The sequence below is a fragment of the Hyla sarda genome, chromosome 1, assembly GCF_029499605.1.
Source record: "Hyla sarda isolate aHylSar1 chromosome 1, aHylSar1.hap1, whole genome shotgun sequence".
In the NCBI taxonomy this organism is placed as follows: Eukaryota; Metazoa; Chordata; class Amphibia; order Anura; family Hylidae; genus Hyla; species Hyla sarda.
This window is the reverse complement of record NC_079189.1, coordinates 366,927,793-366,953,761: the sequence shown is the minus strand read 5'-3', so window position 1 is coordinate 366,953,761 and position 25,969 is coordinate 366,927,793. Positions and strand designations below refer to the sequence as shown.

General features: G+C 41.9%; 1 protein-coding gene across 4 annotated transcripts in view; it reads right to left on the bottom strand.

Moving 5' to 3' along the window:
* Positions 1-25,969, bottom strand: part of C1H9orf85 (chromosome 1 C9orf85 homolog) — a 49,614-nt gene that overhangs the window by 14,395 nt on the left and 9,250 nt on the right. For 2 of the 4 annotated variants that reach the window (XM_056523090.1, XM_056523091.1), the window contains exon 2: positions 15,739-15,845. In XM_056523090.1, coding sequence (XP_056379065.1) covers positions 15,739-15,845 — 107 coding nt within the window. Of the gene's footprint in view, positions 1-15,738; positions 15,846-17,644; positions 17,859-21,848; positions 21,944-25,969 lie in introns of those variants that run through there. The other 2 variants (XM_056523093.1, XM_056523092.1) reach the window with 2 other exon arrangements.

Sequence of the window (25,969 nt, the reverse complement as noted above, 5' to 3'; positions counted from 1 at the left end):
CAGCTTACAGTTTTAGGAGTGCTCTCAGGCACAGTCACTCTACCTAAAAATTTACGAGGGTCAATCAGGTAACTTGTAACAGTAATTTATTTAACGGTAATTCATTTGTAGATAATGTCTGATAGTTGATTTGTTATATTTAAGGTGTTCTAACTTCCAAGGGTAAATTTATGACTACAATTGGGCGACCACAGAGGTAATGCATAGATATATGTGACCCCCAAATAAAACTGAGGAACAAATGACTAATATGGCCCTATAATCTTAAATTATTTTCTATATAGGGAGTCTATTTATATAAGTGATAATGTTTTACTTTTATCACACTATCTATATTAACCTCCTTCCATTTACTGGGAAATTGGTCATAGAAATGAGTTGGGGAACTATGTTGGGAGTAATTAAATCGGTAGACACATTCTGTGGACTAGGAATAATATGGGGAATCAGACTGGGTATAGGAATAAGATGGAAAGCCATGCTGAGGACCATAAATGAGATTGGGAGCTGTATTGTGAACTAGAAATGAGATGGGTAGTCATTATGGAGGACAGAAATAAGATAATGAGCCAGGCTTAGTGCAGGGAATGAGAGATTGTCCAGCTTGCTGGAGACTAGGAATCAGATGGTGAGCAATGCAGGGGACTAAGAATAAGAGGATGAACCACTGTGGGGACGAGTAATTTAACACATGATAAAAGACAATTTTTGGATCTTTTATTTTAGTTTATTATCAACATTTTTATTACCGTATATACTCGAGTATAAGCCGACCCGAATATAAGCCAAGGCCCCTAATTTCACACCAAAATCCCAGGAAAAGTTATTCACTCAAGTATAAGCCTAGGGTGGGAAATACATCATCCCCCCTGTCATCATCCAGACCCCCGTCATTGACACCCTCATCATCATTACCCTGTCATCATCCCCCCCTTCATCATTACCCTGTCATCATCCCCCCCTTCATCATCACCCCCCCTCATCATCCCCTTGTCATCATCCCACACCCCCCCTCATCATCCCCTTGTCATCATCCCACACCCCCCCTCATCATCCCCTTGTCATCATCCCACACCCCCCCTCATCATCCCCTTGTCATCATCCCACACCCCCCTTCATCATCCCCTTGTCATCATCCCACACCCCCCCTTCATCATCCCCTTGTCATCATCCCACACCCCCCCTTCATCATTCCCTTGTCATCATCCCACACCCCCCCTTCATCATCCCCTTGTCATCATCCCACACCCCCCTTCATCATCCCCTTGTCATCATCCCCTTGTCATCATCCCACACCCCCCCCTTCATCATCATCCCACACCCCCCTTCATCATCCCCTTGTCATCATCCCACACCCCCTCTTCATCATCCCCTTGTCATCATCCCACACCCCCTCTTCATCGTCCCCTTGTCATCATCACCACATGTCATCAGCCCCGACACCCCTTCCCCACCTTCATCATCACCGCTTGTCAATGTCTGATACAGTGGTCTTCAACCTGCGGACCTCCAGATGTTTCAAAACTACAACTCCCAGCAAGCCCAGGCAGCAATCGGCTTTCTGGGCTTGCTGGGAGTTGTAGTTTTGAAACATCTGGAGGTCCGCAGGTTGAAGACCACTGAGGGCGGAGAGTTCACTCGAGTATAAGCCGAGGGGGGCGTTTTCAGCACGAAAAATCGTGCTGAAAAACTCGGCTTATACTCGAGTATATACGGTAGCTTATTTATGGACTGTACACGCTTGCTGACAGACATTTTAACCCACATTGCGTATGCTTTCTTCTTTGAGAGGACCATCCCATAAAAGACCACAAATGCCCACAGTGCAGCACTAAACACTCCTCCACAATGGACTGGATACCACATTGGAGCCATGAGTACCTTTCCACAGCACCAGATACCACAGTACAGCAATAAACACTGGACTGACACCCAGAAGACAAGCTAAAAGGGTAAAAAAAAAATTTCAATCAACTGGTTGCAGGAAGTTAAACATTTTAGTAAATTACTTCTATTTAAAAATCTTAACCCCTTAAAGGGGTACTCCGGTGGTCAACGTGTTTTTCCGTTTTTGACTTACTCTTTTTGTTTTGTTTCATTTCTATTCTTGTTTTTTAGGCAACTCTATTTCCATTCTTTGTTGTCTTTTTATCCCCCACTTTGTTTTCCTATCTTTGCTTCCATTTCCTGTTTCTAGCTGTGCTGAAAACTACAAATCCCAGCATGCCACGTGCCTTGCTGGTTTGGGTCGGCTCCTTTTTTTTGGGGTTTGTTCCGCCCTTTACCCACCCTACTATTTTCCCAGGTTGGCCCCCTTATACACAGCACACTAATATAATCAGCCTTGGTTGTGATACACTGTCATACACACACAAAAGGGACTACAACTCCCAGCATGTGTCATTCAGGAGTCTTCAGTCTGTGGTATAACACCAGCACACTGCCTCTGTAGTCTCCTGGGGGTTGTAGTTCACCAAACCTCTATAGGGCACACACCAGTGTTTCCCAACCAGGGTGCCTCCAGGTGTTGCAAAACTACTACTACCAGCATGCCCGGACAGCCAAAAGCTGTCTGGGCATGCTGGGAGTTGAAGTTTTGATACAGCTGAAGACACCCTGGTTGGGAAACAATGCACTTTGTAATATATATGAATAGGCTAGGCCAGTGTTTCCCAATCAGTGTGCCTCCAGCTGTTGCAAAACTACAACTCCCAGCATGCTCAAAGGCTGTCTGGGAATGCTGGGAGTTGTAGTTTTACAACAGCTGGAGGCACACTGGTTTGGAAACACTGGTGCAACATGATGTGTATGCTGAATAGGCTAGGACAGTGTTTCCCAACCAGTGTGCTTCCAGCTGTTGCAAAACTAAAACTCCCAGCATGCCCAAAGTCTGTCCAGGCATGCTGGGAGTTGTAGTTTTGATACAGCTGGAGGCAGACTGGTTTGTAAACACTAGCATATATACACATAACAGGGACTACAACTTCCAGAAAGTGTCATTAAGGAGCCCCCCCCCCCCCCCCACTTCACATATAGAAATCATCCCCAGTCCGAGATTTATTCCCCTGCTGTCTATACATCCCCAGCCCGTGTACCTTGTTATCCCTTCACATACATCTTCTCTGTCTTCTGAGGACGCAGGTCGGCACTGAAAGAAGACAAAGCAGGGGGAGGGGAGATGAGGAGATGTGTAGGAGCTTCTTGCTCTCATGCACACCTGTGACCACCTGGAGGGAAAGATGAGGGGGCATGGCCTATCTCTGTCATGCAGTTTTGAAAGAACAGAGGGAAAAAAAAAAAAAAAAAAAACACATGACATCTTGTCCACAGCCTAATCCTAACCTGTGGACAACAGTAAGAGATCCAACACAGAACTACAGAACTTCCTGGCCCACAAACAGGTAAGAAAAAACGACACGTTACACAAACACATAATACATGTCAATTGCAAAAAACATGAACATTAAAAGAAGATGCAATATAGCCAAAAATCTTAACCACCCCTTTAAGGATGCAGGGTTTTTCCATATTTTTTGAAGAAAGGAAGGAAGTCCGGCATACGAAAATCCAACTTTATTCTTAGGCGATAAAAGCAGATACAAACACGAAGAAGAGCATCAGAAGGACATCTGTACACGTTTCGGATGGATACACCCCCCTTTATCACAGATAGTTCCAAGACCCTGAAAGGCTTCCTTAAATAGGGGAAAAAAATCCACAGGGTGGGAACTTCCTGTCCAAAAATACACCTGTGATAAAGATAACAATTTTCTGTTTTTGCATTTCACCTGCTAAAAATCATGACGCTTTAAATTTTGCACCAAAAATTCCATATGATGGCTTATTTTTTGCGCCACCAATTCTACTTTGCAGTCATTTTACCAAAATATCCATGGCGGAGCTGAAAAAAAATTAATTGTGCGACAAAATTGAAGAAAAAATGCCATTTTGTAAATTTTGGGGGCTTCCGTTTCTACACAGTACATTTTTCGGTAAAAATGACATCTTATCTTTATTCTGTAGGTCTATATGGTTAAAATGATACCCTACTTATATAGGTTTGATGTTGTATTCCTTACAAAAAAAAAATAAAAAAAATCATAACTACATGCAGGAAAATTTATACGTTTAAAATTGTCATCTTCGGACCCCTATAACTTTTTTAGTTTTCCGCGTACGGGCTGGTATGAGGGCAAATTTTATGCCATTTTGCGTACCATTTTTATATTGATCAGACTTTTGGACCACTTTTTATTCATTTTTTCATGATATAAAAAGTGACCAAAAATATGCTATTTTGGAGTTTGGAATTTTTTTGCGCGTACACCATTGACCGTGCGGTTTAATTATATATTTTTATAGTTTGGACATTTGTGCACGCACCAACACCACATCCACATATGTTTATTTTTAAACAGGTTTTTTATTTTTGTATTTTTTATGGGAAAAGGGGGGTGATTCTTACTTTTATTAGGGAAAGGGTCAAACAACCTTTTTCACACCTTTTTTTGCAGTGTAATAGCCACTGGGGGGGGGGGGGGGGCTATTACACTGCAAAAAAAAAAAAAAAGTGTAAAAAAAGATTGTTTAACCCCTTCCCTAATAAACTGCACATACCGATTTCATACACAGATCATTCCCGTGCATTGACACGGCAAAGATCAGCGTTATCGGCGGTCGATTGCTCAAGCCTGCATTTCAGGCTTGGAGCAATCAATCGCCGATCGGACGCAACTGAGGCAGGGAAGTGGACCTCCGCTCACGTTCTAGCTGATCGGGACATCGCAATTACACAGTGATGGTCCCGATCAGCCCGACTGAGCTGCCGGGAAGCTTTTACTTTCATTTTAGACGCAGCGATCAATTTTGAATGCAGCATCTAAAGGGAAATTAGCACGCGGCACAACGATCGGTGCCGCACGCTATTAGCCCAGGGTCTCAGGTATCATTAGCCGTCGGGACAAACCCGGTATGACACGTGGTCACAGTGTGACCCCACGTTATATACCGGGACCAGGCGCAGGGTGTACAGGTACGTCCTGCGTCCTTAAGAGGTTAATCCTTCTAGTACTTATCTGCTGTATACTACAGAGGAAGTTGTGTAGTTCTTTTCAGTCTGAGCACAGTGCGCTCTGCTGCCACTTTTGTCTGTATCAGAAACTATCCAGAGCAAGAGCAAATCCCCAAAGAAAACCTCTTTTGCACCAGACAGTTTCTGACACAAAAACAGAGGTGGCAGCAAAGAGCACTGTGGTCAGACTGAAAAGAACTACACAACTTCCCCTGGAGCATATAGCAGCTAAGTACTGTTTTTTTTCATCCAACCGACGTATGCTGCTTTGTAACTCCCTCCTTTCCGTTTTCTTGCTGACAGACAGGACATGTGTGACCACAGAGTAATGCTAGCCTGGCCCTCACTTACTGGACTTTGTTCCAGCACGTGCTTTAGCTGGGACAAAGATGATGCTGCAGCCAGACAAGATTTATGTTCTGCATGGTATGGGGACCCCCCCCCCCCCCTTTTTTTATTTATAAGCCAGAGTTTTTATAAAAAGGAGTATAAAATGTCCATCTCAACAGTATTTGTAAAGCCAAAAGAGAACAGAAAAGGGGAAATATAACTTAAAAGGTATGTACACAAAACTCATAGGCAGCTGAATGGTAGTAGAAGGCTTACTCACCTAAAATGGTATGAATACATTCCTAGACACTGTTGGCACAATTACTCACTGTGACATCACAAACCTATCTGAACTGAAAGGGCGACTACACCCATATGCAGTAGAGTCTACCCACAACTTTAGAGTTTCTCTAGATACCTGACCAGCAGGTCTCCTAGCCTCCAGACATAATGTTTCACTAAAGGTGTGACTTAAATTGCTGTGCATTTTCAGCACTGCTGCATTTACCACAAAGCAAATAACATTCAACATTTACCATGAAGGCGTCATAGCACATTATTCACCCAGCAGTTGACCTTATGTTAAATAAGAAACAAGGCTAGAACCATAGCAATATACTCCATACAAGATTATACTGTAGTCCAAAGATGCCTGAAGGGCAGATGACAGAATAATGTACGATTATTCATGTGGACCATAATATATACTAGCCAAAATAATGTATATAGGGACTCTTAAGGGTGCATAAAACCTTATTTATATGGCAAGAAAAAGAAATGTAGATATATCCTTGTACTGATACAAAGTTTAAGAATCTTTTTCAGGTGCATTTATATTTCTGCTATCTTCAGAGTTTAAATCGTCCAGCATTCCTTATTGACTGAAAGCTTGCTTTGGTCATGTGTATTCTCAGAAGTGTAGTCTATACAGCAGGAAATGCAAAGGTGTCCAATATAGGAAACCTAACTGCCCTACTACATCATAAAAGTTCAAATTTGTCCATGAAAGGGAAAAGGAATAATGGAAACCGTAGCCCTTTATACTACCAATTCAACCAACAGCAAGCCCTGGCAGAATCAAAACAAAAAAGGTGCTACACAGATTTGGCCCATATAAGGAAAATAATACCTAACTTCTAAAAGGTGCTCACCTGGTAAGCATTCAGACACACAAAGATACATTTCTACACTGCTCAAAAAAATAAAGGGAACACTAAGATAACACATTCTAGATCTGAATGAATGAACTAATCGTATGAAATACTTTCCTCTTTACATAGTTGAATGTGCTGACCACAAAATCACACAAAAATTATAACTGGAAATCAAATTTATCAACCCATGGAGGTCTGGATATGGAGTCACACTCAAAATCAAAGTGGAAAACCACACTACAGGCTGATCCAACTTTGATGTAATGTCCTTAAAACAAGTCAAAATGAGGCTCAGTAGTGTGTGTGGCCTCCATGTGCCCGTATGACCTCCCTGCAATGCCTGGGCATGCTCCTGATGAGGTGGCAGATGGTCTCCTGAGGGATGTCCTTCCAGACCTGGACTAAAGCATCCGCCAACTCCTGGACAGTCTGTGGTGCAACGTGGCGTTGGTGGATGGAGTGTGACATGATGTCCCAGATGTGCACAATCGGATTCAGGTCTGGGGAACGGGCAGGCCAGACCATAGCATCAATGCCTTCCTCTTGCAGGAGCTGCTGACACACTCCTGCCACTGGAACCCAGTGCCAACCACACCAGCATATGGTCTCACAAGGGGTCTGAGGATCTCAGTACCTAATGGCAGTCAGGCTACCTCTGGCAAGCACATGGAGGGCTAAGCGGTCCCCCAAAGAAATGCCACCCCATATCATTACTGACCCACCACCAAACTGGTCATGCTGGAGGACGTTGCAGGCAGCAGAACATTCTCCATGGCATCTCCAGACTCTGTAACGTCTGTCACGTGCTCAGTGTGAACCTGCTTTTATCTGTGAAGAGCACAGGGCGCCAGTGGCGAATTTGCCAATTTTGGGGTTCTCTGGCAAACGCCAAATGTCCTGCACGGTGTTAGGCTGTAAGCACAACCCCCACCTGTGGATGTCGGGGCCTCATACCACCCTCATGGAGTCTGTTTCTGACCGTTTGAGTGGACACATGCACGTTTGTGACCTGCTGGAGGTCATTTTGCAGGGCTCTGGTAGTGTTCCTCCTGCTCCTCCTCCTTGCACAAAGGCGGTGGTCCTGCTGCTGGGTTTTTACCCTCCTACGGCCTCCTCCACGTCTCCTGGTAGCGCCTCAATGCTCTGGACACTATGCTGACAGACACAGCAAACTTTCTTGACACAGCTCACATTGATGTGCCATCCTGGATGAGCTGCACTACCTGAGCCACTTGTGTGGGTTGTAGACTCTGCCTCATGCTACCACTAGAGTGAAAGCACCCCTAGCATTCAAAAGTGACCAAAACATCAGCCAGGAAGCATAGGAACTGAGAAGTGGTCTGTGGTCACCACCTGCTGAACCACTCCTTTATTGGGGGTGTCTTTCTTATTGCCTATAATTTCCACCTGTTGTCTGTTCCACTTGCACAACATCATGTGAAATTGATTGTCAATCAGTGTTGCTTCCTGAGTGGACAGTGTCATTTCACAGAAGTGTGATTGACTTGGTGTTGTTTAAGTGTTCCCTTTATTTTTATGAGCAGTGTATATGTTTTTTTCTAAGCTCAGAAAACCCCATTAAGTAATGCATGGTATTTGTATGAATAATGTTTTATTAGTTGTGTAGAGTACAGTTGTTATGTTTATATATTGGACTTACACTTAAAAGGAATGTGTCATCAGAAAATGATTGCTTAGATCAACATAAACATCTCCAGACTACAGGTTCTTATGATCCATGTGGTTATAAAGCATACAGTACCTCTGAATGCTGTCTAAGGCAGTAAAGAAGTTTTTAGTTTCTATTATCCAAGCTGCTCTGCTGATTTATTGATTTTCAATTAAATTCTTTCATGCCAATTTACAACTAGACAGTGCTGACTGCCCCCTTGACAATGTATGGAAATGTTTGCAGTCTACGAGGGGTAATCTCTAGAGATGAGCGAATTTACAGTAAATTCGATTCGTCACGAACTTCTCGTCTCGGCAGTTGATGACTTTTCCTGAATAAATTAGTTCAGCTTTCAGGTGCTCCCGTGGGTTGGAAAAGGTGGATACAGTCCTAGGAGACTCTTTCCTAGGACTGTATCCACCTTTTCCAGCCCACCGAAGTACCTGAAGGCTGAACTAATTTACGCAGGATAAGTCATCAACTGCCGAGCCGAGAAGTTTGTGACGAATCAAATTTACTGTAAGTTCGCTCATCTCTAGTAATCTCCACTGCTCAGTTCTCAACAAGTTGTGTCCAGAGTGCTGTCCTGGTAAGAACCAAAGTGGTGACCACCTGGCTGATGGTGTATGGGTTCATTAGTATACTGAGCAGCACAAGTATACCAACCAACAGCAGTTGGTAATAGATGATAGAAACTGCAAGCATGGATGATTACAGCTAAAGTTTTTTTTTTAAGTAAATGAAATCCACATTTAGGAGAAGGGGGAGAAGAGGGTGTTCATACAGTATTGTGGCAGCTTTTCATCCAGTCTTGATTTTAAGCCAAAATGGAAAGGAAATAGGGGGGAGAAATATAAAAGGGAATAGAAAAATAGAAAAAAAATAACTACAAACCAACAAAACACTGTGCATTAAACCCCCCTTAGAATAAGAAAATGTAATCATCTAAATACGTTTGAATATAGCATGGTGATAGGCACGAGACTAGCCAGGATTTCAGACCATCTTGAATTTTCTTGTAGAACAGTGTTAAGAGTCTACCAAGAATGGTGCGATAAAACACCAAGTGAGGTGGATCCTGTGCATGTAACATTATCAGTAGAGATGAGCGAACTTACAGTAAATTCGATTCGTCACAAACTTCTCGGCTCGGCAGTTGATGACTTTTCCTGCATAAATTAGTTCAGCCTTCAGGTGCTCCGGTGGGCTGGAAAAGGTGGATACAGTCCTAGGAAAGAGTCTCCTAGGACTGCATCCACCTTTTCCAGCCCATCGGAGCACCTGAAAGCTGAACTCATTTATGCAGGAAAAGTCATCAACTGCAGAGCCAAGAAGTACGTGATGAATCGAATTTACTGTAAGTTCGCTCATCTCTAATTATCAGGAGTCATTCTAACAAACAGGTAGTGAACAAATTGCAGCTGAATACAACCTTGGTGCTTAAACTAGTGTTACTGAACACTTAAAGGGTCATTTTAATAAAAAATAAAAAAAACTTTTGACATGACACATAGAGGTGTCAAAAATGATAATAGTTGGGATCTCAGTGATATGACCCCCATCTTTCAGGAAACGTGCACTTCATTCTTTGTCAGCAAATTTTGATGCTGAGGCTCCATTATAAGTCTATTGGGCTGTCCAGAGAAGCTGTAAGAAAAGTACAACCACATCCCTCTCATTTGTTCTCCTGATTGGTAGTGAACTCCGCACCCGAACAATCAAAACTTCTCTCTCCATTGCATCTGAAAAATATTTTTTACCGACAGGTACTTTTGAAAGAAGCACCCAAAGCAAAAAAAAAAATTTGTGTCCTGCTTGTCCCCCCTACGGTGTACAACATAGTGTGGTTATTTAGGGGTCTTTATGAGCCAGTTATTGGCTCTCCTTTGGTCCTCACCAAGATCACAGGATCATCAAAGAGACTTTCTAAAAACTTGCAGCAAATGAGGTGTTCAGCGGAAATCCCTTTCTCTAGTCACTCCAAGAGAAAGCACAGCACATGGCAGGTTTCAGCGATTTGGAGTGCTGGTCATGTGATGCAGGTCAGTACCGGAACAGAATGTAATCTAATCTTACAGTTAACCAAGGGTCTAAAAAACCACAATGATGCAACCGTCAAGGGTCATAGGAAATTAAACTATCACAGAGTTATTATATACTAATGATCACAACAGTTAAAAAAAACTTTAAGGGTCTATTCACACGTACAGTATTCTGCACAGGATTTGAAGCTGTATTCATTCATTAAGTTTACATTGACATCTGCAGCAGAAAATCCTGTGCATCAAATCTGAGCAGGATCCTGTACGTGTGAAGAGACTATAAGGGTACGTTCACACGTACAGTATTCTGCGCAGATTTGATGCACAGGATTTGGTTACTGCAGATTAGAAGCTGGGCTCAGTCATTTAGTTTACAATGAAATCTGCAGCAGAAAATCCTGCGCATCAAATCTGCGTACGTTTGAATGTAACCTAAAGGGTAGATTTTCTTAACACTAAATAAAAGTGGGGTGTGAATAGCAAACAATATACATACATCACGTCAAATAGTGCTAAAGCCTTCCAATATTTTGTATCAAAGATTTTAATGCCACATTGGGTCCTTTCTCAAACAGCATAGGTATTGGTTATCTATACAAATAAAGAAAGGCAAAGAGTGTAGTGTGCACACTATTCTGTTCCCCAAAACCCCTTGCCTCCGCCTCTTCTTAACTATGTATTAGGGATGCACTGAACTGTCGGCAACTGAAAGTGATCAGCCCAAAAACGGTGGTTTGGCATTTTGCTGAAGGGAAAATTTGCTGGAGCTGAGTCCTGAGCCCAGCCCTGCGCCAGTCCCTGTGTCCCCGTCTGCCGGAGGGGCTGGGATTCGCATTGTGGGATGCGCCCACATGCGAATCCCAGCCCGTCACTCACCACGCTCAGCTGTTAAAAGGGCTAGTGCGCCCATAATTAGTTGTTGCACCTGAAACTACATTATAAAGTCCCTGCACCTCCCACACTTCCCTGACAGATCTTCAGTGCCCCTAGCCTGAAATTAAGCATTCCATATTGCCTATTTGCCTTACCCGTGTATCCAGACCTTCCTATGTTATTTGACTATGCACCTTTGCCGCCTGCCTTGACCTTCTGCAACATTTGACTACGCTACTGCCTTATCCTTCGGTACCTCACCTTGCCCAGCTACCTGTGTGGTCAAGCCGTGTCGGGGGTAGCGACCTGGCCATCCTGCCTTGCCGTGGGCTCTGGTGAAGACCAGCGGCACCTTAGACTCCGCTCCCTGATGCGGTCCGTGTCATCAGCCACACAGGTTAGAGGATTCACATCCTGCTCCGTAACACCCAGTAGAGGAGAAAAGAGGAGCACAGCCTAGAGCCAGCTAGTGGGAACTGTACACACCAGCGTGCCGTGCAGTCATATAGAGAGGGAGAACCGTATGTAGCCCCTATAGTGTCCCCTACTTTGTGTACCCTGCTAAAGTGTGTCCCCTCCTCTGTGTAACACCTATAGTGTATAATACGGTTACACAAATTATTTAAGAAATGAAAAATGTGGGTGAGGCAATCTTGTATGTTCAATAGGTTCAGCATATCTTTTTTTTCTTTTTCAGAATGTGATGACCATAAATTAGTGGTCTCCAAACTGTGGACTTCCAGATGTTGCAAAACTACAACCCCCAGCATGCACGGAAACCCATTGTACTTTTGCAACATCTGGGGGGGGGGCACAGTATGGATACCACTGCAATAAATATTGCTAGTATTTGGTTGGGCTATATGTGGCTATTTACAATGAGAATGAAAGTCTTTTTTTAAAGAACCATGTATCTATATGTATGGTATTTTGCCTTAAAGGGAAATTTTAAATCAACTGGAGCCAGAAAGTTAAACAGATTTGTAAATTACTTCTGGAACTGTCCAGAGTAGGAGAAAATCCCCATAGCACACATATGCTGCTCTGGACAGTTCCTAAAATGGTGGTCGTAACAGAAAAGAAATCCAAAAAGAAAATAATTTCCTCTGTAGTATACAGCTGCTAATAAGTACTGGAAGGATTAAGATTTTTTTAATAGAAGTAATTTACAAATCTGTTTAACTTTCGGGCATCAGTTGATTTAAAGAAAAAAAAAAAGTTTTCCACCAGAGTACCGCTTTAAGTGTCCCTAATTTGGAAACAAAACTAATGCATAGGATCCACAAAACTTTCATTTGTTAGAAAAACATTCATCCCATAAATGTAAAATAATGGTCATAAACATTTGTAGCAAACCATTGAATACCTACACCTTTGACCAGTTCCACAAAAGACTATCCAAAGTCATAGTTAGGAACAAAAAAAAAAAATCCCAACCCCATAATCTCCAGTGGTGCTGGAGGTAAATAAAGACAAAAGCATGTTGTCTGCAGAATTAGTGATGTGTCTGGAAGAGAATATCCTCTAACACAAGTACAACTCCCTCTGGATTGATGATTCTAAGAAGCTGATCATATGACACAAAGAATGTTACTAAAATAACCTTGAAGGGAATTGTATGAATAACTAGGCGGCTTTTGTGCATTACATAGAGACATGTGCACTCATCTTCCAGGAACATTGTAAACAGGAAACATCTTCCAGTTATTTTAATGTGCATGAAGTCTAAACAGAAATGATGTTTTACACAAGAATCACCACCACCGATCCCAAAAAACGAACAGGCAGAAGTGCTCAGCTACGTGTACTGTGTCTTTTGGCTATCTTTAGAAAGTCAGTAGTAATGTACAGCTTTATAGATATAGGTATAAATACGTGCACTGCTCGTACAGAGGACAGTGTTAAAGGGAAATAAGCAAGCACATCTCCCCCTTTGTTTTAGCGATCATGGGGATCTCAGTATTCAGACCATCAACATTTGACAGGTCACCATAAAAGTTACCCTTAAAATCCTAACATAGGGGTTGTCGGGTCACCTCTGATCACTGCTTCTTGGTCACCATCTTGACGCTGAAATACCCATGTTTTTATGTTGTTATCACTGTTAGCGATTGGCTGAGTGGGCATCAAATTGTGAGGAGACTTATACCGGGAAGCAGTGATCTGCAGGAACCCAGTGAGCACTGGGACGGCACTGCATTGTGCAGTTCATTTCCTTGTCCCCTCTTAACACAGCCAGGTCCATTTAAAAAAGAAAAACAATGGATAGCCCCTTTAAGAGGTCAGTGCTAAACCCTGTATGGGTATAAGCTTTCTCTGAGAGTGGTGCAATCCAGATTGGGTCTACTTCCTTCTACTCTAGACCAGATATTAAGGTGGATCATATTTTCCCTCAAGTCAACTGGACACTGCAACATCGTTACCAATATGCATTAATAGCAATGGTGCCACCAAAGGTAAGCAGTTGAGTTATTGCTCTCTGGTGTAAGGTAATTCAGTTGGTCCTGACACACTGATCTATGAGGTGCTTCTTTTTATCCTCTCTCACGATTTCTTCAGATAATGTATCATTTACTCAACAAGCTGCTTACTGCAGGCCTGGTAAAAAGGTTACCCAGCTGCAGGAGACAATTCCCTTCTAAATAGAATTTGGGGCAGCAAACAGCTGACCCCCTCACAGGAAGGGTTGGAGCATGAGAAGCACCTGAGACACCTTCTCTTTCTTCGTACTTTCCAAAGAGATCTTGTTGGAAACCCCGAGCAATCAGGTGATCACCTTGGGGGAGATTTATCAAAACCTGTCCAGAGGAAAAGTGCCCAAAGCAACCAATCAGATTGCTTATTTTCTTTTGTAGTGGCCTTGTTAAAAATGAAAGTAGCGATCTCATTGGTTGGTTTTCCTCTTAACTGGTTTTGATAAATCTCGCCCCTAAAGTCCAACTTTTCTAACCCTGATGATCCCTGCAGGGAGTATGTGGCATTAAAAAAAGTGTCTGACTATGCAAGCATTGGCAGGCCAGGTCCAGCAGACCATTAGATGCTGGTATTGAGATGCTCTCCTTAATGGGTTACAAATGGAGCAGATGGACAGTGGTTTGTCAGGAGACTACGTCTGTAAAGTTAGAAGTTTGAAATGATACACCGTAAAAACTTTCTGCTTAAAGGGGTACTCTGCCCCTAGACATCTTATCCTCTATCCAAAAGGATAGGGGAGAAGATGTCAGATCGGGGGGGGGGGGGGTCCCAATGCTGGGAACCACTGCGTTATCTCCTGCAGCACCCTGTGTTATCTGCAGCATGGTGCGAAGATCCGACGAGCAATACAGGGGCCGGAGTATCCCTTTAAACTCAAAAAGGTAAATGCACATGTAGAGGATTTGTTAAAGATTTTTTGTTGCAGATTGTTTGCGGATTTGTTGTAACTCTTTCCCAATGACATCAATTGGGAGGTCATGATTCATGATAAAATCTGCAAGCAACCCTGCGTTCCCATTCGGAAGCAGTGGACTTTCAGTGACTGGGTATAATTTTTTTCAGTGTCACAGCTCAATCCTGCTGACAGCTCTGTGTGCAAGCCTGAAACCCAACCATGTTAAATAGGAACTGTCATTTAAACAAACTTTGCTTACATCAATAGTACAAGTGAATATAAGAAACTTTGTAATATACCTTATGAGACAAAAATGCTTCTTTCTCCTGTTATCAAACTCCCCCCTGCTGCTCAAAACTTCTTATCTAAAAATCAGCTCAGCTTTGTCCTATGTCTGCAACACAAGCAATACAAGTCTATGGAGAGGAGGAGTGAACTCCGCCCACAAGCTCTGGGAGAGCTGCAAATTATGTATGAACTCTGCAAAAATCTGCTGAAAAATGCCATATCCAAATTACATAAAGGCCAGAACTAGTGTTGTTTACACACAGGGCCTGTTAGCCTGAAAGGTGACCTGAAATGACAGGCACGATTTTATTAATGTTTGGTAGGAGCAGCTCTGCAGACAGTTATTTATAGTATAGTCGTCATGGGGTGAATATGATTTTTTTACATTTTTTAATTACGTGTGTCAAAAAATTGTTCTGGAAAAGGGTTAATCTAATCTAAGGTGAATAGGCAGTTTAATAATTAGTTTTTTGGATTATACAGGAAAAGTAAGACAAACATCTTTGCTGCATAATAAGGATTCATCATCATACAAAAGTGCACTGTAGAATGGACACTTTTATTAGCAGAGAAATGTTGAAGGCATTTGCGCTTTGTCATCTTGGTTTAGCTGAGACAATAGGTCTATGAACGCAACATAAATGTTTGGACTCAAAGGTAAAGCTAACCGTCAGGTGTATTGCCCTTTTTAGGTTGTGTTTTAAGTTCCATCACTGCCTCTTTAATGATGGATCTCTTTCAAGAACAGTTTTATATACAATACTAATGCTCCAGCCACGCGCTTTATGGAAGAAGTTTCAGATTTCAGATAAAAGCTTTATTGTTTTCCCAACTCATTCATGCTTTCCCTGAAGGCATTAGCAGGAAGCTGGTAGAGGCTGTGTAAATTCCCTGGCTCCGGAGCCGCAGCAACTAGGTAATAAACTACTGTCACTTACCACTTCTTCGGCTGAGACAATGGCTTGTACTTGTTGTATTTTACACGCCAATCCAGAACATCTTTGCAGCGCTGGCATACTCCGTCATGTTGTTTAGCGTTTATTTTCTAAAAGGAAAAAAAAAATTATAAAATGTTTTGTCTTTTTTATGTGCCTTTACCCTATCTATAAAATATACAGGAGCTTTTAGCTGCAATCAAACAAAGTCAGGTCAAGTGTTGGCATAGTCACTGCTTACTGATCCGGATAAGCAAATATTGGACATACTACTGCATACACTTGACAAGTAATGCAAATAAAATGGCAAGAACCAGCATTCCCATGAATCTAACCTTAGGTCAAGAATACGGATTTCATTCTAGATCATAGATCAATACCCTGAGTCATTTACAAACCTACTTTACAAGCAGTTTAATGATGTGTTGCTATTTCTAGGGCATCTATATATTGGAGTCCAAGAATACTGTATGGATGATGTAGAAGTGAATCATTACAGCCTCCCTGGCATATTTGGTTGGCAAAGTGTTTCATGTTTTACCCTTATTCATCTTAAGGCCCTGCGCATATCCTTGGATTTATAGTGTGGATATTCACTCTGATACTGTAGATTTTGCCATGGTTTTGGAAGCAGATTATATCTATACACGAAGGATGTGAATGGGGTTAATCCACATCCTCTAAACATGACATGGTTTCCACACTGAATCAGTTTTTTTACCCACAAAAGACAACGGGACATGGTATAGTTAGAGCGAAATATATAACTTTCTGTAAGAAAATGAGTATGCTTAAAATTGTCCTCTTCTGACCCCTATAAACAGTTTTATTTTACCAGTTATGGGGCTGTGTGGAAGAGAACTTTTTTTGTGCTGTGATCTGTTGTTTTATTGGTACCATTTTTATTTTTAATGGGACTCTTTGATCACTTTTTAATCATATATTATCATGGTATATGAAGTTACCTGAAAATCAGCAATTCTGGACTTTGGTATTTTGTCTTTCTAGTGCAAACCCTGCCATAGCCTAAAATTCACCAGTGTTATTGGTGCTCTGCCTCTCCAGCCAACCAAAGAAGCCCGAAGAAGCAGAGACGAGCAGATGGCAGGTGAGGAACTTCTGGCCATCATTCAGGCTGATTGGACCCCCCAATCACACTGTAGAAGTTCTGATCAGCCCCCCTAAAGGACCTGCACCAGCATTTTAACATTTTAAAATAACGCAATCAACTTTAATCACGGCATCTAAAGGGTAAATGCCAGACATGAGCAATCACGCCAATGTCCGGCATTGGCGATGAGTCCCAGTTGCCGATAGCAGCCAGTACTTACTGGGTGTATAGTGCGTCCAATAGCCCTTCAACACCAAGAAGTATGCAACAAGATATAGAAATATAAATCAATCCATTTTAGGGCCAGTGCTCTGCATTAGATAGGTAGGGACTCCTATCTAATGTTATTTACTGAGGTATACTTACATTGTGTATATATCTATACATTCACCAAGGCACATTTATCCATCATATATCCCTGCATAGCCATCTTTCATTTATATATTTAAGTCTAGGTTGTTTTTGATGAAAGTGTCCTCATTTATAATTACCCTGCTTTATACATCCTACTGTCCATTCTCCATTACCTGAATGGTGCTCTGGGTGGGTTGCTGTCTGGCACTGGATTTCAACTACCAGGATTTTGGGCACCAAATGGATAGATTAAAGAAGGGAGTTGGCAGTTTCCACACTGCTGCCCGAGGCAGAGGATTTATATCTTTATCCTTGCATCATTGGTCTTCACCATTACCCAGTGCTCAGTGAGTGGTCCCATTATGGACCTGGTTATCTACACCAACTGGCTGACATCCTTGGCTTTTTATTATTGTTTGCAGCCTTATCAACTATATACTTTACCTTCAACCTATGTCCCCTGATGAACCCCACAATTGTTTCTATATTCAGGGGGAAACACGTTGGGATTGGTGAGACATATGCTGGATTTGGTGTCTCCATGTGCAAGAATGTTTATGTAGTTGAATGTATTCTTCTGTGGGAATATCTGGCTTTATTTAGTCTGCAAGGATCCCATGTAGAATCATATATGATAGTTCAAGTACTCTTTATCTTTGATTTGTATTTATATAGCTTATAGGGCCTGAACTGAAACCTGTAAAATGAGATTTTTCTCAAAAGAAAAGCTTTCTTCTCCTGGGGAAAAGTACATCAGTTTTTTTACATTTATAAAAACCCCAGAAGGATCTTGCTGGTGGCTGGAGGTCTGCTTTCTGGAAGTTGATAATCCAATTAATCCTGTAAAATCTGACATGCAACCTGTAGATAGGAGGATAGGATGGGTTTTGATTTGGCAATCGTCAAAGTAAGGGAGAATAATTATCCCCATTAATACCCCAACTGAAAAAAATACTGTGCGCCAAGTCGCCATGATGACTAAGAATTTCATGCTGGCACTCTACTACAAGAATTTCATGGTGGCGCCCAGGTTTTTGACAGCCCTTGTTGAACACAGGAGCATCTGTTAAACCCCGGAGGCAGAACGGGGGATCAGCGTGGGAACGAAGGTCGAGGTAATGATGAGAGGACACACAGGGGGAAATGAGGGGACATTAATAACTGACACACAGGTGGGAGATGAGTGGGCAGCAATGGCTGACACACAGGTGGAGAGATGAGGGGACGGTAATGACTGTGACACAGGGGAGATGAACTTGGTATTTGAAAAAATGACCTTTCATCAGGCGCTCGGGGATCCAAGGAGATCTCAAAACCAGGTCATGGAGGTGAATAAGAATTCAAGCTTTATTAGTATACAACAACGCGTTTTGGGGTTAGCATACCCCTTCTTCAGATTGATAGATTTGTACAGTACAGTGCAACAGAGAGCTTTTTATACACACATTGATTGAAAAACAAAATGGTGGCAGGGTCATAGGTTCAGGATGGGAGGTACAGCAATAGCAATAAAAATGCAAAAAAAACTGGGAACTGGATGTTTAGATTGACTCTTGTACTTTACTGACAGTAACTTCAAATAAAGAGAAAGAAATGTGCTTTATTAGGTTATGTAAAGCAGAGGTATATTACTTGATCCGGTTCATGTACTGAATGGAGGCTTGATGCGCACTCGTTGTGAACATAGCCGTGCGCTCCACGGCATGTAAACAATGGGCGCATGTCACCGCTCTGTTTATAAACAGAGCGGAGATGCGGCGTGTAAGTTACTAGGGACGCGTCGCTAAGGAGCGGGTCCCTGAAGATATTGTGTTACAGAGAGAGCGCACGGTTTAGCGCTGCTCTGTGTATGTCAGATAGAAAGAAACTATATATCTAGTGTGTGGAAGGAAGTTCTAACGGCACAGTTTGCTTGGTATGTAGGAATGAACGTAGTACATGAATGTTTAAAACAAAATAGACTGTCATAAGTTTGTATTAACACAAATCATATAGTGTACCTTGAAAAAGGGTGCATATATAAATGAAAATTGAGTGAATCAGTTAATAAAATGACAATGACTGGATAGTATATAAATATATGCAAATAAATAAATATTGTAGTATATAAGCAATAAATATGTATAAAAAATAAATAAATGGATAATATAAGAGACTTCATGTGGGGATGTATGAAGATATATAAAATTCTATAAAAACCACACATTAGTCCACAAATAGCTCATAAAATAGGAAAAAAAAGTTTTTTTGTAAATACTTCCGCACAGCTATACTCACAAGTTACTCTCAATAAATTCATTTAAACCTAGGGGCTGGAGTGTGCGTAATTTGAATATCCAAAAATGTTCACGTTGCCTAAGCATGTTGAATCGCTGAGGGACATCTTTATTGATCTGTTCTATGGCAGATACCTTGAAGGCCGAAAAATCGCCCTCATGATATAAAGAAGCATGGCGCGACACACTGTGAAGCTGGTGCTTGAGGGTTACATTGCTACGGTGTTTGTTGATCCGATTTCTTAAACACTGTGTAGTGCGGCCTACGTATTGCAGGCCGCACGGGCACTGTAAGAGGTATACAACATATTGGGAGTCGCAGGATATATGTCATTTGATAGGAAAAATTTCTTTGGTGACCGCAGAGTGAAACTCTTGTCATATGCGTTAAATTTACACAGCATTTACAGCACGTGTGATTACACTTAAAACAAAACCATTCTTTTGTAAAAAGTTGGAAGGTTTATTTTGCAGAGTTTTTAAGTTACTTGGGGCGAGTATGTTTTTTTAGGGAACGTGCTCGCCGAAAAGTAACTTGTGGTTTAGGAGGAAGAGTTTTTTGTAAAAAAGGATCATTTAAAAGAATGTTCCAATGTTTGGCAAGTATAGAAGTAATGTCTTTATTATTATTAGAAAAGGTGGTAATAAAATTGCAACATCGTTTATCTAGTGGTGTGTCTACTGTCAAAGTTTTTTTTCAGGGACCCGCTCCTTAGCGACGCATCCCTAGTAACTTACACGCCGCATCTCCGCTCTGTTTATAAACAGAGCGGTGACATGCGCCCGTTGTTTACATGCCGTGGAGCGCACGGCTATGTTCATAGCGAGTGCGCATCAAGCCTCCATTCAGTACATGAACCGGATCAAGTAATATACCTCTGCTTTACATTACCTAATAAAGCACATTTCTTTCTCTTTATTTGAAGTTACTGTCATCCCTATGTATAGGTACAAAGTACAAGAGTCAATCTAAACATCCAGTTCCCAGTTTTTTTGCATTTTTATTGCTATTGCTGTACCTCCCATCCTGAACCTATGACCCTGCCACCATTTTGTTTTTCAATAATGTGTGTATAAAAAGCTCTGTTGCACTGTACTGTACAAATCTGTCAATCTGAAGGGGTATGCTAACCCCAAAACGCGTTGTTGTATACTAATAAAGCTTGAATTCTTATCCACCACCATGACCTGGTTGTGAGATCTCCTTGGATCCCGAGCGCCTGATGAAAGGTCATTTTTTCCAATACCAAGTTCACCAACAGGATCTCCCTTTGGATCCATCCTGAAGACCTGTAGGCTTGCACGGATTCCTCCATTACCTCAGACTGAGGTTATACGCGTATTATTATACGCTCCAGGTGAGCGGCCATTCATTAGACCCCTTACGTATCCCCACTTTACGTGGTTTTTGAAATTTTTAGGGTAATGCACTAGGCGCCTCCTTGGGCCTTTTCTTTTTTCATTTGTTTACAGGAGAGATGAGGGAAACTAATAACTAATCATATGAAGTAATGTTACATAATGTGCGGCCTCCTGGCTCCTAACTTTTTTTTTGCTGACTCCTAGATATATTACAAATTTGTCAAGCCCTGGTCTACAGTATATCAAAATTTATTTTAAAGGACAGTGCCCATTTTAAGTGTATTTTTTATGCTTCATGACAAGACATACTTTTTTGACCACAATTTTGTTGCTGTTCTTTTACACTGATATTCAGAACCCAGGCAAAGCTGCTGCAGTTTTTTCACAGTTATGACATTTGTGGCAAAAACCTGTGAAAAAGCCATAAAAAAAAAAGCCATAAAAAAAAAAAAATTATTCTAACGTAAGTTTAAAGGGGTACTCCGCTCCCGGACATCTTATCCCCTTAGGGCATAAGTGGTCTGATTGCAGGTGTCCCGCCACTGGGGACCCTCACTATCTCTGCTGAGCCACCAAAACTTTGCTCTGTGCTGGATGACTAGTGATGCGGGGGCGGAAGCTCGTGACGTCCACAGCCATGCCCCCTCAATGCAAGTTTATAGGACTTGCATTAAGGGGGCTTGGCCGTGACATCACGAGCTGGGCACGGCCGTGACGTCACGAGCCTCCGGCACTGAACCTGACCCTCTAAACGAACGTCGAGAGTAGCACGAAGATCGCGGGGGTCCCGCCGCTGATCAGACATCTTATCCTTTGTATAGGGAATAAGATGCCTAGGGGCAGAGTACCCCTTTAACTTTACCCTCTATGCAGTTAAAGTTAAAGAAGAAGTAAAAGAAGAAGAAGGTACTTTTCCCCTTTGGGAATAACAGAACACATGCCCAGTTGACATAGGCTAAAAAACAACAATCCCCCTTCCCCATAGTTTTCTGCAGATTGCACTTTCCTACCATAGAAAATACCAAAAGTAGTGACATAGGGGGAGATTTATCAAAACCTGTGCAGAGGAAAACTTGCTCAGTTGCCCATAGCAACCAATCAGCTTGCTTCTTTAATTTTTATGAAGGCCTGTAAAAAATGAAAGCAGCAATCTGATTGGTTGCTATGGGCAACTGTGCAAGTTTTCCTCTGCACAGGTATTGATAATTCTCCCCCATAGACCCTGGTACAGCCTTGTGGCCCAAATGGAAACACATCTTTACCTTAATTTATAAAAAAAAATGAAAGTAATAACTGTTACATTGCGCTCGATTACTGCACCATTCTCTGACAAGTATCGAATAATAAAAATACAAACATTAGATCCCTTGTTAGGAGAGGTAAATATAGCAGAGATGAAGTCCCTGTTTGTGTTCTTATAGATCAGCAATCTCACAGGGGGAGAAATATCAATTCAGTTAAAGGGGTACTCCACTGGAAAAAAAAAAAAAAAAGTGTTTGTAAATCAACTGGCTCCAGAAAGTTAAACGGATTTGTAAAATTACTTCTATTTAAAAATCTTAACACTCCAAGCTGTTGTGTGTTCCAGAGGAAGTTCTTTTCTTTTTGAATTTCCTTTCTGTCTGACCACAGTGCTCTCTGCTGACACTTCTGTCCATTTTAGGAACTGTCCAGAGTAGGAGCAAATCCCCATAGCAAACCTCTCCTGCTCTGGACAGTTCCTGACATGGACACAGGTGTCAGCAGAGAGCACTGTAGTCAGACAGAAAAAAAATTCAAAAAGCAAAGAACTTCCTGTGGAGCATGTAGCAGCTGATAAGTACTGGAAGGATTAAGATTTTTAAATAGAAGTAATTTACAAGTCTGTTTAACTTGGCAGCAGTTGATTTAAAATAAATGTTTTCCAGGGGAGTACCCCCTTTAATGATAGAAGGCTCATATTCATTGATATCATTATGTAAGAAGTGGGCAGCTGTAATAGTCACGTAAGAGCTGCAACGCTAACTAAAATATACAGTTTTACGGTCTGCTCACAGAGTAAATTAACTGCCAAAAGGCAGCGTGTTTTTTTTTTTGCTGCGAGTTTTAACCGGGGTGTGCGCTCCACAGCTGATTTTCGGCAGTGGAATGCTAAGAAAAATCTGCAGCAGATTACATTGACTTTAATGGGATCTGCTGCGGATTTACTGCAGTGTAAATTATACTGCTGAAGATCTGCCATTGAGAGCCCACCCCAATTCAAACATGCAGCAGGAAACATCTTGCTATGTGAACAGATCCATAAAATGAAATTACTTCTCTACATTTTTAAAATAAATTAAAGATTTTGCCATGATTACCAAAATCTATATAAAAACTAACATAACTTATGTTAATACACCATTATGAAACATGGAAAGGAAAGGTTTTTATGACATTCCAATACTTATTGTGGAGAAGAATACATCCTAAATAGGACAACTTAGGAGGCTTTGCAAATTGGTTACACAATGGGGAAAATTTATCAAAACCTGTCCAGAGGAAACGTTACTGAGTTGCCCGTAGCAACCAATCAGATTGCTTCTTTAATTTTTAAAGAAAAACAAACAGTCACCTGTTCACCCACACTAAACCCAATACACCCGATTATAGTGTGGGTGAACAGGAGACCGATGCCGGGTCTCTGACTGATATATGTACTTGCATTCCGGCGCCCGGTCCATCTGAAGTTCAGCTTCTTCCGGCGCTAAATTGTGCACTGGAGGCGGACCCGCCGGCTGGTCACGTGAGTGCTTGTGCCAACTGAGCGCTCACGTGACCAGTGCCCATGAATATTCAAATCCAGCTGACGAGCCCGTCTCCAGCGTGGAATTTCAGAGGGATCGGGTGCCGGAATTCTGGTACGTATATTGGTCAGAAACCCTGGAATGGTCTCCTGTTCACCCACACTATAACTTGGTGTATTGGGTTTTTGTGTGGGTGAACGGGTGACAGTTTTCCTATAACAAGGCCTCTGCAAAATGAAAGAAGTGATCTGATTGGTTGCTATGGGCAACTCAGCAACTTTTCCTCTGGACAGGTTTTGATAAATCTCCCCCAATATGACTTTTCAATGGGCTTGTCTCCTCTAAAGAGTACTTTTGTTTCTTATGGAGGGTCCCCAACAATAGGTTGGTCATAAAGTAGCCACCAGCATTTTGCTTTCAGCTATTCCAGGAAACAAGTGTCCCATATTCCTGCTGCACAGGTGTAAAGGCATTATGGTAGCATTGCAGACCCAGGAAATGTACAGATGTACTGCAGCATAGTAGAACAGGTAAAAAGTAAAGAAATAAAATAAAAACACCCCATTCCCAATAATTTCGTATAATGAAAAAACAAAAAAATACAAAACCTATACATAATAATAGGTACTGCCATGTTCTTAATGACTTGTCTTATAAAGCGATAAAGTTAATTATCCCCCTTAGTGAACACCGTAATAAAAAAAAAAATAAAAAAAAATAAATAAAAAACAACAAAAAGGTGCAAGAATCACTAATTTTGGTCCAAAAAAATTCTATAAAAACGATCAAAAAGGTAGCATGTATCACATAAATTGCACCAAAAACACAAGAAAAACAGCTCATCCCACAAAAAATAAGTTCTCACACAATGGCGTTGGATAAAGAATTAAAAAAAGTCATGGCTGTCAGAACAATGCAACACAAAAAAGAAAAAAGGATTTTGTTGTGAAAAGGAAAAAAAAAACTAAGAAATAAAAAGGATAGGGGATAAGATGTCAGATGGCGGGGGTCCCGCCGCTGGGGACCCCCGGGATATCGGCTGCAACACCCCGCTTTCATTACTGTACAGAGCGGCGGGACCCCTGTGATCAGACATCTTATCCCCTATCCTTGGATAGGGGATAAGATGTCTAGGGGTGGAGTACCCCTTTAACGGGGTTAAATCAAAGCTTGGAAAATTTGTTAAGAACCAGGGAGCCAGAAAAAAAAAAGTTTCAAGCCAGGATGTCGCACATTATGTCAGGCAACAGGACATCATATGGTCAAGTCATTAGTGTCCACTCATCTCTCCCTGTCACAGGCATTAGTGTCGTCTCATCTGCCCCCCCCCCCCGTGTCACAGTAATTAGTGTCCTCTTATCTCTCCCTATGTCAGAGATTACTGTCCCCTCACCTCTCCCCCAGCGTCACAGTAATTACTGTCCCCTCATCTTCCCCGTGTGTCACAGTCATAAGTGTTTCATCTGTAATAAAAAAAATACCAAACTCTTTTACTTTGTTATAGCTGCGGCAGAATCCCAATTTCACAAGGCATAGTATAGATTCCTACACACTTTAAAGTGTACCTGTCACCAAAATAAACTTTTAATATATTGTTCCTTATGTAAATTATAAGACACTTTGCTATTTACTTGCTGTTAAAAATCTCAGCATTTATATTTAAAGGAAAACGGTCACCAACTCCCTCACACTATAACCCAATACATAGGGTTATAGTTCAGGTGCACAGGAGGAGACCGATGCATGGTCTCTGACTGCTATACCTACCTGCAGTCTGGAGCCCCGCTCCTCCGAAGGTCCCCCTCTTTCATCGCTGACTTGCGCTTTGAGGCAGGCCCTCCGGCTAGAGTGCCAGTCATGTGAGCGCTCGTGCCTACTGAGCGCTCACGTGACCGGCGCTTGTGAATATTTAAATCTAGCTGGCAAGCCTGCCTCAAAGCGCAAGTCAGCGCTGGAACAGGGGGACTTTTGGAAGAGTGGGGCTCCGGACTGCAGGTAGGTATAGCAGTTCAAGACCCCGTATTGGTCTCCTGTTTATCCGCACTATAACACAGTGTATTGGTTATAGTGCGGGGGAACTGGTGACAGTTTCCCTTTCATGGGATTGAAAAAACAGCCACTAGGTGGCTCTATTCTGTTCCCTGCATAAGTCAAACAGTTAGTTTGGTCTCCTCCCCGCCTAGTAGGAGACCAAACTCAGAAAGTGTGTGTTGGGCATGGTGAGGCACAGCTCTCGCAGGCTTCAGTGACTTTGCGCCTGCTGGGGAACGCCCACTTTCTCCTGCCGGGAGCTCTCACAATGTGAACAAGGGGGAAAGGTATGATATACAGCTTTCAAAAGCACGGGATAGTTTTTTTTTAAAGGC